This window comes from Sinocyclocheilus anshuiensis, unplaced genomic scaffold (assembly GCF_001515605.1).
Source record: "Sinocyclocheilus anshuiensis isolate Anshui unplaced genomic scaffold, SAMN03320099.WGS_v1.1 scaffold99, whole genome shotgun sequence".
Taxonomy (NCBI): domain Eukaryota; kingdom Metazoa; phylum Chordata; class Actinopteri; order Cypriniformes; family Cyprinidae; genus Sinocyclocheilus; species Sinocyclocheilus anshuiensis.
Window position 1 is genome coordinate 418,128 of NW_015552547.1, and position 12,966 is coordinate 431,093.

Consider the following 12,966-nt stretch of genomic DNA (forward strand, 5'->3'; position numbering starts at 1 on the left):
TGGGGTAGGGGCGTGTTTGTTTTGGTGATTTCAAATATCAACATTGGCTACCAGAAATCGCTTACCCCACCTTTAAGTCTCAAAAGTTGTGACATTTTCTTTGATTGTGACAAACAGGAAGTGACAATAGTTACAGTGCGAGTTAAAACAGTAATGATGATGAATAGATTTAAGACCGGAAGTCCTAAGTTCTTTTGATTTCTAATTACAGTTTTAAATTCTAACTAATTTATGATATGGTCCTAAAAGCCATGTGAAGAGCCTCACCAAAAAAACAACAAAAAAAATTGCACGGAACAATAAGACTTAGGATTGCTGCAATGCCCCCTAAAAGACCAGCAATAGTTGCAATACAATTGCATTATGGGTGGAGGATGATGGATAACATGCGTTTATACACGGATCACATAGAGATGGCAATATCAAACAAACCAACACATGATTACAGGAAAACAAACACTTGCCCCCATGTGGTAAGAGCAGTTTATGATATGAGTAAAGAAGAATGGAGGTTTGGAACATGTGGTGTAAATGTGAGGTGGTTTCATGTCCTCTCTATCCATCAGGAGTAATTAAAGTCCTCACTTCAGCTCTTTAAATAAACATTTCTTCCCCCACACAAAGAGTGAAGAAAGAGCGAGAAGAGAAGGGTAAGGGAAAAGGGGAGGGGGCATGAGGAAGGCACTGCTATAACTGCCAGGCAGGACACGTCCATATCTCAGTCTGCCTCACAGAGAGAGAGCCAGTGGACAGAATACAGCAAATCTGAGCTAAACCAACTATACACTTCAGAGAACACAAGAAATGAGAGCAACCATCAGACTAGTACGCAAGGAAAAACATTTTTAGAATTTTAGAAATTCTAGACGTTTTTGAACAAGGAATTCCAAACAAACTTCCATTTAAAAAAAAACAAGGAGTGCATGTTGTGTTAGTCAAAGGCAACAAAAAGAAGAGGACTGCTGGCGTCACACCATCGGGTGAGTGGAGGGTGCGGAGGGCTTGATAAGGAGCATGTGAGACTGACCTATAAGAGTCTACAGCAGGGGAATGTTTGGAATATACACTGATACATGTATCTGCTTGATTACTCTTTTTACATTAATTCACATAACCAATAGCTCAGCTATAACTGCAAGTGCACTTCTGCGTAATCTAGTTTTGAGTGATGCATAGCTGTAACATCTAACATGTAAAATCTAATGAGGGACTGTTTACCAGTGAAATAAAATATAGTTGGCTCATTTAAAATGCCACATCAGGCAAAAGCATATATTGGTGAAAAAAAAAAAAAGTCATAAACCAATTTACATTTGAAGTACTGAAGCCACATCAGACCTTAATGCAAATGGAAAAGTAAAACTCATTCCCACCTTGAGCCTACAAAATATTTGTTACGTTCAATTTGTAAATTGAGCCTTATACATGCATAAAAATAGTAGCATCTAGTTGTAGTCCCAAAGTTTTGACTCAAAGTTAATTCTCAATTTTGTGATTCCCAGAAACGTGGAAACAGAGTTAGTGGGTGGAGCAGTCTGGTGTTATCCAGGTTTGGCATGGTGTGCGCTTGTGTTCACGTTTCCTGTGAGTGGTGATCTAGTGATTGTTATATGTTAAGCCACCTGCTGTATAACAAACAGAATACAAATGCAGGAAGACAACACAACAGTCAGCAAGCGCACAAACGTGTGCATGTCTCCCTCATCATGCATCACTGATGGCATATTCAGGATGTAGTGTTTAAGGGTCAGAGTGCATGTGTGTGTGAAAGAGTCGTAGACCATCCTGTATCCATTTTTAGATTAGAGTTGCGTATGGCACAACTGAGGCCACAGCTGTATGGCGTGCTAACTATTTGTGTAGTATGACCTCGGTCTATTGTTCTGAGTGCTATCTGGATGGTCAGCCTAACCGGCTAAGAATTGGAGGGAGGGGGGAGGCTCCACACTTTACTGGAGCTGATAACCTGAAAATCTAGCTTTGAAGCAAAGGATGTGTAGAAAATTAAGAAAACGTAATCTCTTATGGATCATAACAAATTATAAGAATCTGTCAAATTTCCATTTCTGTACTGTAAAAGTAGAATGTATACATCGTAGTAGCATTTGTTGTACCACCATTCATTTATTCTGAAGGGATTTTTGTAACAAGCATTGCGTCCGGACAGGATGCTTCTAATTACTGTTTTACAATAAACTTATTGCAAATTTATGATAAATGCATATTACAAACTTTTAAATAAAACAATTATTTATTTTTGTTATTTGGGTGAAATGTGACCTATGTTCTTGGTGAGGTTTACCCATACAAGATAAAAAAAACAAAACAAATGGAGGTAAAAGAGATGTAATCCCCAGGGGTGAGGGTTACTGCGATGTCAAGGCCTCTCACTCTTCACTTGATCATATCGCCTGTGTTGTTCCAAACACACTCAAATACCAATTAGTTTCCGCCACAAAGCACCAGTTAGCTTTCAGATAACAATCAGTCTCTGATAAAAGACCTAACTAAAAGATCACAAACCAAGCTTCCTGGCGATAAGTGATTTAACCTTGCTCTGAACTTTTTTGAAGCGGTAAACTGTCCAAAGCAAATATCAAAGTTGACTATGACTGCATCCACCAATGACAATATTTAATGTAACACTTTCCAGGGTTTTGAACAACTGCTGACAGGGATTGAGAGAGAAATAACCTCAGACAGCTTAGTGCAGCCACTGCCGTCAACAAACACAGAGATCACATTCACAGATTTTTCAGCCGAGTTTGATCTCAGATTTTAAGAGGGTTGAGGTCAAAGACGGGGACTGAAACCCCATCTATGGCCACTTTCAAATTTGAGTAAATTCACTGTTAAATCAAGGCTTGTATGATTTAATATCTAAAAGCATAAAAAGAATTTACAAAAAATGTTGGCTAACTGTTTTTGAACCGCTGTCAACAATTTGCTGAGCTCCAACAATGTGGTTCAAGCCTACAACTGAAGATACAAAACTCATCAAGCGCTTTCCTTTCACGATTTAACAAAGTACTTTTTAATGTCCTTCATTCTCTATTATCATCAGATCAGGATGAGCATGAATGGCACACTGGAGAAGGCGGCTCATCACCAGGCCCTCGACCTCTCTGAAGAGCTCCCAACCAACAGCCATCATCACCACCACCATCACAATCACACCAGTCTCCAGCACACAAACTCCTTGGCCTCCACTGTGCCAGCCGGGACCCCAGTAGGTGGGTCTGGAGTGGTTGTGCCGCCGCCTTACTCCGCTGCGGAGGCTGGGGGAGGTGAAGCTCCGCTGGAGCTCCGGGGCTCTCTGGACTGCTGGGCATGCTCAGTGCTGGTGACAGCGCAGAACCTGGTGATCGCGGCCATCAACGCCTGCCTGGCCGGGTTGGTTTTCGGGCTCATCCTAATTCCTGCCATTGTCATGGTGGTGTTCGGCTTCATCTGTCATTCAACGGTAAGAACTGAAATCAAAAGAAATGAAAGTTTTTTTCAGGTTTTTCATTTTTCATGTGTAGAGGACTTTTAAGTAGGTCCACAGGAACAAAATACAAGCGGTTTAATTCTTCGGGTCAGAGGGTAGGAGACTTTCATAAAATCATAAAAAAGTGGACTTAAGAAAAAACAATTTATGATTTTATAATTTATTAAGATTAATATATATATTTACAATTTATCAGAAAAACACTGATAAAGACTTAGTACATTAAATAAAGTTTATTAGTACATTAAACTTTACTCCAGAGTTGCTCCAAAGATGATAAATATACTATGGGCCAGATTTACTAACAGCTTGCACCAGCACAAACCGCCTTTTGGCGTTAAAATAGTATTGTCAGGATTTACTAAAGATGTGTAGTGAAGAATTAGCACTGAAAAGGTGTGGACAATTTTTTTTTTGCACCTGACCTTATTGAATATGCATTTGTAGGAGTTTCCCTTTCAGGCGCAAAATTTATGGTTGGAGATTATTAAAATTAATCAGGCAACGCGATTTACTAACGTTTGCGCTCATCAAATTACTGGTATTTGCGCCATTTAATGCCTAAAAAAAGCATGTCTGAAAGCAGGCAGTAATTTGCGCTGCTCTTGGTAGATTGCGCTGGTCATTATGGAAATGATCTGGCTGCGTTTGTGTTCTTTAATGTGCGCATTGTTAGTAAATCAACCGCAGAATTTTCCCTTCCCATCGGCGCTTTTATGGAATTGCGCTCTAACGCTAGTTTGCCCTGTTTAGTAAATCTGGCCCTATATGTAATATATAATACTGCATATTACATATGATGCACAACCAGTATTTAGTATGGAAAAAGTTGCAAAGTGGAAAGAGCTAATATAATGATAAATCAAAAGATAATGACAAAACTTCACAAGTAATAAAAACAAGTCTATACAAATTCTTTCTTAAATGAGATCAAATACCAATGGGAAGACTACTGCATAATAATGGATCCTTCACTGCAAAAAATATGCAACTTTCATATTTAGATCTTGGAACAATAAAATCCACTGAAAAACAGTCATTTATGCTTAAAACATATTGAAAATTTGGTCCCTGAGATAAACAGTATTGCTGCTAAAGGAATGTCCTTTATAATCTGGGAAAAAGACTCAGAATAAAAGCTAATCAAGATTCAGAGATATTCTTCTAGGGATTTATGGGAGTTTGGCCTCTGTTTCTCTTTGATTCACCAAGTAATCTCTTAATCTTGGGCATTTCTCAGCAATCTGAGTGCAGGAGTATTAGCAGGGGCAGGTCAGGAGTTGGGAGGATGACGTCAGATGAGGAGTGTTTTCAGGACAGAAGTGGATTACTGGAGTTTAAAAACAGTTTTCTCACAAAGTTGTATAGTGACCGCCCTCGACATTCTTGCACTTTGACCCACAGAAGAGTAGATCTACTGCTTCTCCACCGTATCAGCTCTGTTCATTTTCAACAAAAGACTCACACATTCTACTACAGAATTAACAGACAAGTTTCTGTAAGATACAGACCTTTCATCTCACTATTACAGGCTCTTCATCTCTTGCTAGAAGAAAACCGCTTAAGTTATCTTCATGTAGCACCCATGGGTCAGTAAGGGTCAATGTGTGTAAATAAAGGCTGAATTCTTCTGACCTCTCCAATTACCAGACCTTTAGGATCCAAGATCAATGGCCACTCGGACCAATTAGTCCCCATGTGACACTAGATCACCTACGAAAGAGAGATAAAACCAAAAGATCTGTACGGAGCAACAGACCACCATGGTATTCCATAGAGTAAATAGTTTGTCATTTCAAATAAGCAGTCAACTACTCAGGATTCTGTCAAGATGCATAATAGGATACTTTATAAACAAAGCATTAACTCCAACTAATGAATAAATCTGCATAATTTAAGACCAAATCTAAAAGACTGAAGTGATGAGTGTGCATTGCTCTCTAGATGTTGGATCCTTTCTAAACATATGGTTAACATCAAGGCCACATAGGTGCATCAGTTCCCTGAAACTACTCTGTTCAGCTCTAATCTTATCTGCACACACACAACAGTTCTACAGACAGCTGGAATCCCTCATACTTTAGAGACATACCAAAAGAGAACTGTGGCTGATTTCTAGATTTGAGAAGATTTACATTTTATTGCATCACATCACCCTTTGACATTTTCTAAAACTTTTTACAGCCCAAACATTTAAATTTGCTGACAATTTACTCACCCTCAGGCCATCCAAGTAGATGAGTATGTTTCTTCGTTGGAACAGATTTGGATAAATTCAGCATTACATCACTTGCTCACCAATGGATCCTCTGCAGTGAATGGGTCCAAACAGCTGATGAAAACATCACAATAAATACTACATTTCTAACCACAGTGAAATTCATAAAAAAAAAAAAACGTTTGCTTTTCAGATGCAGCTGTCACAATATCATTTAATGATAGGGGGATCTCTAATAAACGTCTAACTATAACTCTCCAAGAACGCTTTGTTTACTTTTTAGTAGAGATTTTTACAAGCATCTACTTGAGTGAAGAAACCTGTCAGAGTGAGAAAGTGCAGCTCAAACTGCAGATGGGCTTTATCAGTTTTCTCCCTCCTACTCTGTTTACTCAGTCGCCTGTTTTTCCTGCCTATTACTCTCCTTCCCTTCAAGAATGTGGGGGTATTTTTATCCCTCAATCCTTTCCATCCTGTGCAATGCCAATTAACCAAAAGAATTAAAATGATGTATAATGTATATTTGAAGTCTCTGTGCATATACAATTATTGAAGCTTTAGGCAGGCTGATGCAGAATCTATATTTTGGTAGTGATCGGGCACAGAGCAGCTCAAAGGGAGAAAAAAAAAACAAAGCAAAGGTGATATATTGAGGTTTTAGTGAATCAGACCAACAGTGGTCTTCTGTCAAAATATAACATTAAATTAAAAAAATAAATAAATAATAACAATAATAATAATAAGAAGAAGAAAGAAAGAAAAAACACTACCTTGGAAGTAACAAACGATCAACTCACTAAAGAAAGCAAGCATATGCTGTAGGTAGACATTCTTGTCCAGTGTGTCTGTTCTTCGTCTGTCCACACCTCAGAGATGGTGTTCCTCCAGGGACACTTCATTTCTCTTTGACCCTCCTCAGCAATGCCTACATGCATTCCACCACTCATCCTTGACCCCACACAGGTCCACACCAGTCAAATGTCTCTCTTTTCAGGTGCGCCCGCACGGCTCATCACCATACTGTTCGGATCTACTGACTGACGGTGGCTGTGTGGCTCTGCTGGTTGTGGGTTTCTTGCTAGTGACTCCACTCCTAGTTCTGGCCTTGGCTGCGTACTGCCGGCTTGCTCGTCACCTTCAGCTGGGTCTGTGTTTTATTCCGTACAGCCGTGCCGTCTACAAGAACCTTCCAGCTACCCAGTACCGTGGCTTGACAGGGGGCTGCTGTGGACAGCGATCTGGGAAAGGAGAAGGGAAGGGGAAGGTGTGGGTGTAAAGGAAAAGGACTACACTTCTGTTGTACTGGAGATATGGAACGTTGTGAAAGAACACAGTACACATTATAGACCAAAAAATCCCAATCTATATGACAGACAAAGAATTCCTATTTACCAATTTACATTTTTTTTATAGACAAATACACCATGTTTGTCAATTTCTGATGCCTACATATTTAATGCAACTATTATAGCACAATCAGTTTTAATTAGTCAATTTCAGTACTTGACATTTATAAAATAATCTAATTCAAATATCCAAAAATGATGTGTATGTACTCTTTGTATAACAAACACTATCTGCCTTATAAATAGTCAGCACATTTTTCTTAAGACATTGTCAAAAATATTTTATATTTTTTTCTTGTAACCTGTACAGTGTTGTGTATTTCCCTTTTCTTAAATGTTAGGCCTATATACGAATCATTAAAAACTGTAATTTCACAGAACTGATGGGCTGTTCTCCTAATTTTGCACAAGATTTATTTAGACAAAATAAAAATTACTCATAAGCCCGATTCAGAGGGAAGTTGTTTCTCATGGGGACACGTACATAGAATGCATATTTATTACTGGAAAAAAATACTGTATTTACAAGAACAATATTTCATAACTGCTCCACCACAGCTAGTGGGAGCTGTTAACCCGTTTAATCCCAAATTTTTCCAGACATGAAAATATCCAGATAGTGTGTCATTAGAGGCCCTTTGAAATAATCATGAATTTTTTTTATTTTTTTTTTTATGCAAGTTTTTTGGAAAAGTGTGTGAAAAATTGTGTTTTATAGTCGTCACAATTGTGACCGGTGGGATAATGTGTATACTGAATTAACATTTCTGCAGTCATAAAAACTGTTATATATCTCAGCCCAGCTATTTTAAACCGTTTCATCACATTCTAGGGTTACTATTATGCCTAAAAACCCTTGTACAACACTGATAGGAATACTGAGATAAAATACCCCAAAAAAAACAACAACAAAAAAAATCATCAACGCATTTCAAAATTGTTACTTTAATGTAACATATATCATAAAATTGTAGTATTAGTGCTACCAGTATTACATCAATATTGTAACTTATTTGTAACATTTGAACTTTTAATTTAGTGCAATATTTTGTTTATTTCATTAGGTACCAGTACTCATTCATTAGGTACCAGTACTCATTCATTAGGTACTAGTACTCATTCATTAGGTACTAGTACCTATTAAATAGACACTAGTACCTATTCATTAGACACTAGTACACATTTATTAGATACTAGTACTTATTTGAAATGTTACTAGTAAGATTTTTTTATTTTACTAGTAATTTCTTAATTGAACTCTACTGTAGCCATTTGGACTAGTCATAACATAAGACAAGTAAAAAAGCAGATCTGACTAGTAAGATAAGAATTGTTACTAGTAATAATTACAAAAGATACTAGTGTCTAATAAATAAGTACTAGTATCTAATGAATGCTTACTAGTAAAATATTTAAATAGATACTCGTCATTATTCCAATAATTACTAGTCAGAAATTAAAAGACGATATCAAAAACAGAATAACTACCACTACCTGTTCATTTGCAGATATCGTCAACCTCATAAAGAACTTAATTCAAACAGATCATTACATAAACATGAGTACCTCTCAACCGTCCAATCAGAGTCCACGTGGTAATACAATACATTAATATGCTTAATTAATTTGATTGTTAAATAGGGCTAACTGGCTTTGTATGTTAGCCTATCTTGCTAATTGGTTACCATGATTACCTAAGATTACAAACATGTTGTCCAACAAAAGTATAATGATTTTTTTTACTCCAAATTCACTTCATAACATCAGTCGAGTCTTTGAAATAACTTATTTTTGTAATCTGACATGGCTTCATTAAACAGAATGAGGCAGAAATCATGCCACTTAAAATTATTCTATAGTGATAAAGGCTATGTCAATTAGCATAGTATTTTAAATATACTTTATTTTTTTTAAAATACCCGCGATTGCTTGAAGAACACATAAAATCATATATTGTCGCAATCATTGTTTATTGTCTTCATGTTTCATCAGTAAAACATCTATATGCATGTTATTCAACTACTAGGCTACATCTACAGCAAAAGCTGAATGTCTTTGTCCATAAGGGATTTCCTGGAATGTCATCAGTGTGTCTCACTTGTGGAGTTTCTGTGCAAGGGCGCCTTCCGGCGACGAGTATGAATGAAAAAGTAATTACATTAATTGAGTACTCATTATTGATCACAAAACCCTAATTACTTTGAGGTAAACATTTGCAAATCCTTACGTTTTTCTCCAGTGTAGAGAAGTGTAAATTTTTTTTCTTTTTCTTGCAGCTATATTTATTATTATATTTATTCTTAAATACTCAGTTTTGTATATTATAGTGAAATAGTGTTATTACAAAAGTAATATTCCTTATTTTGTTTAATGTTTTTATTTAGATAAAATAACCATAATCATTATTAGTTATACATATATATATATATATATATATATACAGTGGGTACGGAAAGTTATATATATATATATATATATATATAAAAACATTTTTTGCCCAATTGTGCAGCCCTACAAGTAAAGCAAACCTGGTGTTATTTTTTATTTTTATTATTAATAATTTTTGGTCTTTTTTTCCAAATAAATAAAATGTTTGTCTGAAAACCATAAGGTTTGGATTTTTTTTGGGGCCCTGTACAGAACATTAATGTTAAAACATTCAATGTCTGTAGCACCAGTGCTATATGCAAAAAAGTTAACGTACAGCCCCGGTATGGTATTTATCGTTTTTACTGGAGGAAAAAGAGGAAAATAATAGATAAGAAAATTGGTGTCTTATCGCCATGCTGTCACCAGAGCTCACTCGTACGATGACCAACAAACACATTAGGCTACTGTTTACAAAATTACAGTGTTTACAAAACTGACAAAAATACGTTTTCTATGTGCTTCTGTACAAATTATTGTTTTTTTCTACGTGGTTCACTCAAAAAAAAAAATAAATAAATAAATAAATAAAGTACATCCGTCTCCTTGTTTAAGTTCCCTGTCTAATCTCTCTCCTATATGTTGCTGGTTCATTAATGGCGCTTTTCCACTGCGTGGTACAACTCGGCTCGGCACGGCTCAGTACGGCACGGTTTGCGTCTCCACTGCAGTTCAGTACCGCTTTAGAGATTTTGGTAACGGTACGGTTCACTTGGGACCTCAACCGAGGTGGTACTAAAAAAAAGTACCAGGTACCAGGTACTGTACCAAGTGGAAAACCCCCCAAAAGTGAACCGTACCGTGCCGTACCATGCACGTACCATGCAGTGGAAAAGTGCCATAATATTCAACATACGAGTACCATACTGGGAAGAAATGCAAATTTAAAAAGTACGAGTATCTATTAAGTTCAGGATATCTTTGGTCTAAAAGTAACTAAAAATAAGCACTAGTTCTATTTTTTCTTAAGTAGAGTATAATTAAATCACTATTGGAATAAGTACTAGTATCTAATAAATAAGTACTAGTATCTAATAAATAAGAACTAGTATCTAATGAATAAGAACTAGTATCTAATGAATAAGTACTAGTAACTTTACAAAAGACACTAGTACATAAAGAATAAACACTAGTACTTAAAGAATAAGCACTAGTAGTTAATGAATAAGTACTAGTACTTAATGGAAAAGACACTAGTATCTAAAAAATAGGTACTAGTATCTAATAATAAGTACTAGTACTTATTCATCAGGTACTAGTACTTATTCATCAGGTACTAGTACTTATTCATTAGATACTAGTACCTATTTTTTAGATACTAGTGTCTTTTCCATTAAGTACTAGTACTTAATGGAAAAGATACTATGGAAAGCCGTTGTGACATTTAATCTATAAGCCGTACTAGTATCTATTTTCATAGTACTAGTACCTATTTTTTAGATACTAGTGTCTTTTCCATTAAGTAGTAGTACTTATTCATTAATTGAACTCTACTGTAGCCATTTGGACTAGTCATAGCATCAGACAAGTAAAAAAGCAGATTTGACTAGTAAGATAAGAACTGTTACTAGTAGTAATTACACAAGATACTAGTGTCTAATAAATAAGTACTAGTACCTAATGAATAACTACTAGTATCTATTAAATAGGTACTAGTATTCACTGTCTGCAGCATCAGTGCTATATGCAAAAAAAGTTAACATACAGCCCTGGTATGATATTTATTGTTTTTACTGGAGGAAAAATAGGAAAATAACAGACAATAAAATTGGTGTCTTATCTCCATGCTGCCACTAGAGGTCACTCGATGACCAACAAACACATTAGGCTACTATGTTAACGAAATTACAGTTTACAAAACTGACAAAAATACGTTTTCTATGTGGTTGTGTACAAATAATTGTTTCTTTTCTATGTGGTTTCCTCAAAAAAGTACATCCATCTTGTTTCTGTTTCCTGTCTAATCTCTCTCCTATTTGTGCCGGCTCATTACTATTCAACATGCGATTACCATACTGGGCAGAAATGCTAATTTAAAAAGTACTAGTATCTATTAAGTTCAGGATATCTCTGGTCTAAAAAGTTACTAGTAACTAAAAAATAAGTACTAGTTCTATTTTTTCTTAACAAGAAGAGTATAATTAAATACTAGTCACTATTGGAATAAGTACTAGTATCTAATGATTAAGTACTAGTATCTAATGAATAAGTACTAGTAACTTTACAAAAGACACTAGTACCTAAAGAATAAAGACTAGTACCTAAAGAATAAGCACTAGTAGCTAAAGAATACGCACTAGTACCTAATGAATAAGTACTAGTACTTAATGGAAAAGATACTAGTATCTAAAAAATAGGTACTAGTACCATGAAAATAGATACTAGTACGGCTTATAGATTAAATGTTAAAACGGCTTGCCATAATGGGACACCGTACTGTCTTGTGGACACGTGCACGCGGCGGCCATTGTAAGTCCGCAAGTGCAGTGTGCCACTGCCTGTAGACTTCTACGCCATCTGATTGGCCGAGAGTCTACAGTCTACAATCGGCAAGAAAAATGATTAAACACAAAAGAGAGAAAAGGGTAAGTTGACATCTGTTAATATTACTGGCTAGTAAATTGACGATGACATTAAGGTGACCAGATTTCTGAAATGAAAACGGGAGACGTTAGAAATACGATCACATTTGTGATTACTGTGTTAGTACAAAAACATTTAAGGACGCAATCCAAGTTTAGGTTTATACATATTGTAATGATACTATTACATGTGTAAAAAAAGGCATTGAAAAAGCTAAATACACAATTACTACAGAATTCAAAAACATTTTCTAACTATTGCAAGCTATTTTAAGGCTGGTATTTAAATTGGATTTGCACATTAATGTTAGTTATGGTGATGTTTCTGAGGTTTATTTATGAGGCTTAACTAATTGGCTGAAATTGAATACATTGCTAATTACATGGTGAATATAGAAAGCTTACTATTATGAGTACAATAATTACCTTCAAGGTGGTGTCTTTATTCCAGTGCACCTTGATATGGCGATGCCAGTCATCCATCCGTCTTCAAAACCCCAGTGCTCCAGAGGCTGTCAGCAGGCCATATTGGTGGCGACAAATGAGACCCGTGCCTACAGAGACAGAAGAAAGACATTTCCTCTCCCCCTGAACAGCTGCTGAAGGGACCCCCACGCCATACTGAAAGCAGTGTCTGGGGAAGTTGGTCGTACCATTTGGCCAATATCGGGCTTGTGGCAAATGATGTAGGCTACATGAAGCAGTAAGCATTGTAGCAAATTAGCTCAAAAGGGAATTATATTTATAAGTAATTATAACTGGTTATAATTACTCAGGATTGGGAGGGTTACTTTTAAAATGTATTCCGTTAGTTACTTCATTAAAAAAGTATTCAGTAAGGTAATCCAAGTACCACAATATAAAAGTAATGTAATCTTACTTAAAAATTACTTTTAAAAGTAA

General features: G+C 36.1%; 1 protein-coding gene and 1 long non-coding RNA gene across 3 annotated transcripts; one reads left to right on the forward strand and one right to left on the reverse strand.

Moving 5' to 3' along the window:
* Nucleotides 1-2,201: 2,201 nt before the first annotated feature.
* On the forward strand, nt 2,202-7,293 carry LOC107664278 (transmembrane protein 88-like). The gene is made up of 2 exons (XM_016454801.1): nt 2,202-3,463; nt 6,703-7,293. The coding sequence occupies exons 1-2, from the start codon at nt 3,038-3,040 to the stop codon at nt 6,982-6,984; spliced, it is 708 nt and encodes a 235-aa protein (XP_016310287.1). The 5' UTR covers nt 2,202-3,037; the 3' UTR covers nt 6,985-7,293.
* LOC107664279 (uncharacterized) lies at nt 3,394-5,742 on the reverse strand. 2 transcript variants are annotated; one of them, XR_001631443.1, is made up of 3 exons: nt 5,709-5,742; nt 5,126-5,203; nt 3,394-3,470 (listed from the first exon to the last, which is right to left on the reverse strand). It is a non-coding gene; the product is annotated as an uncharacterized LOC107664279 (long non-coding RNA). The 2 variants fall into 2 exon arrangements; XR_001631444.1 differs by having other exon boundaries at nt 5,002-5,203.
* Nucleotides 7,294-12,966: the final 5,673 nt, after the last annotated feature.

Bases quoted from the DNA above. Each gene is read 5' to 3' on its own strand.
- LOC107664278 (XM_016454801.1), top strand. From the start codon at position 3,038: ATGTCCTTCATTCTCTATTATCATCAGATCAGGATGAGCATGAATGGC. The intron at 3,464-6,702 runs GTAAGAACTGAA...CTCTCTTTTCAG, and splicing joins GCTTCATCTGTCATTCAACG to GTGCGCCCGCACGGCTCATC.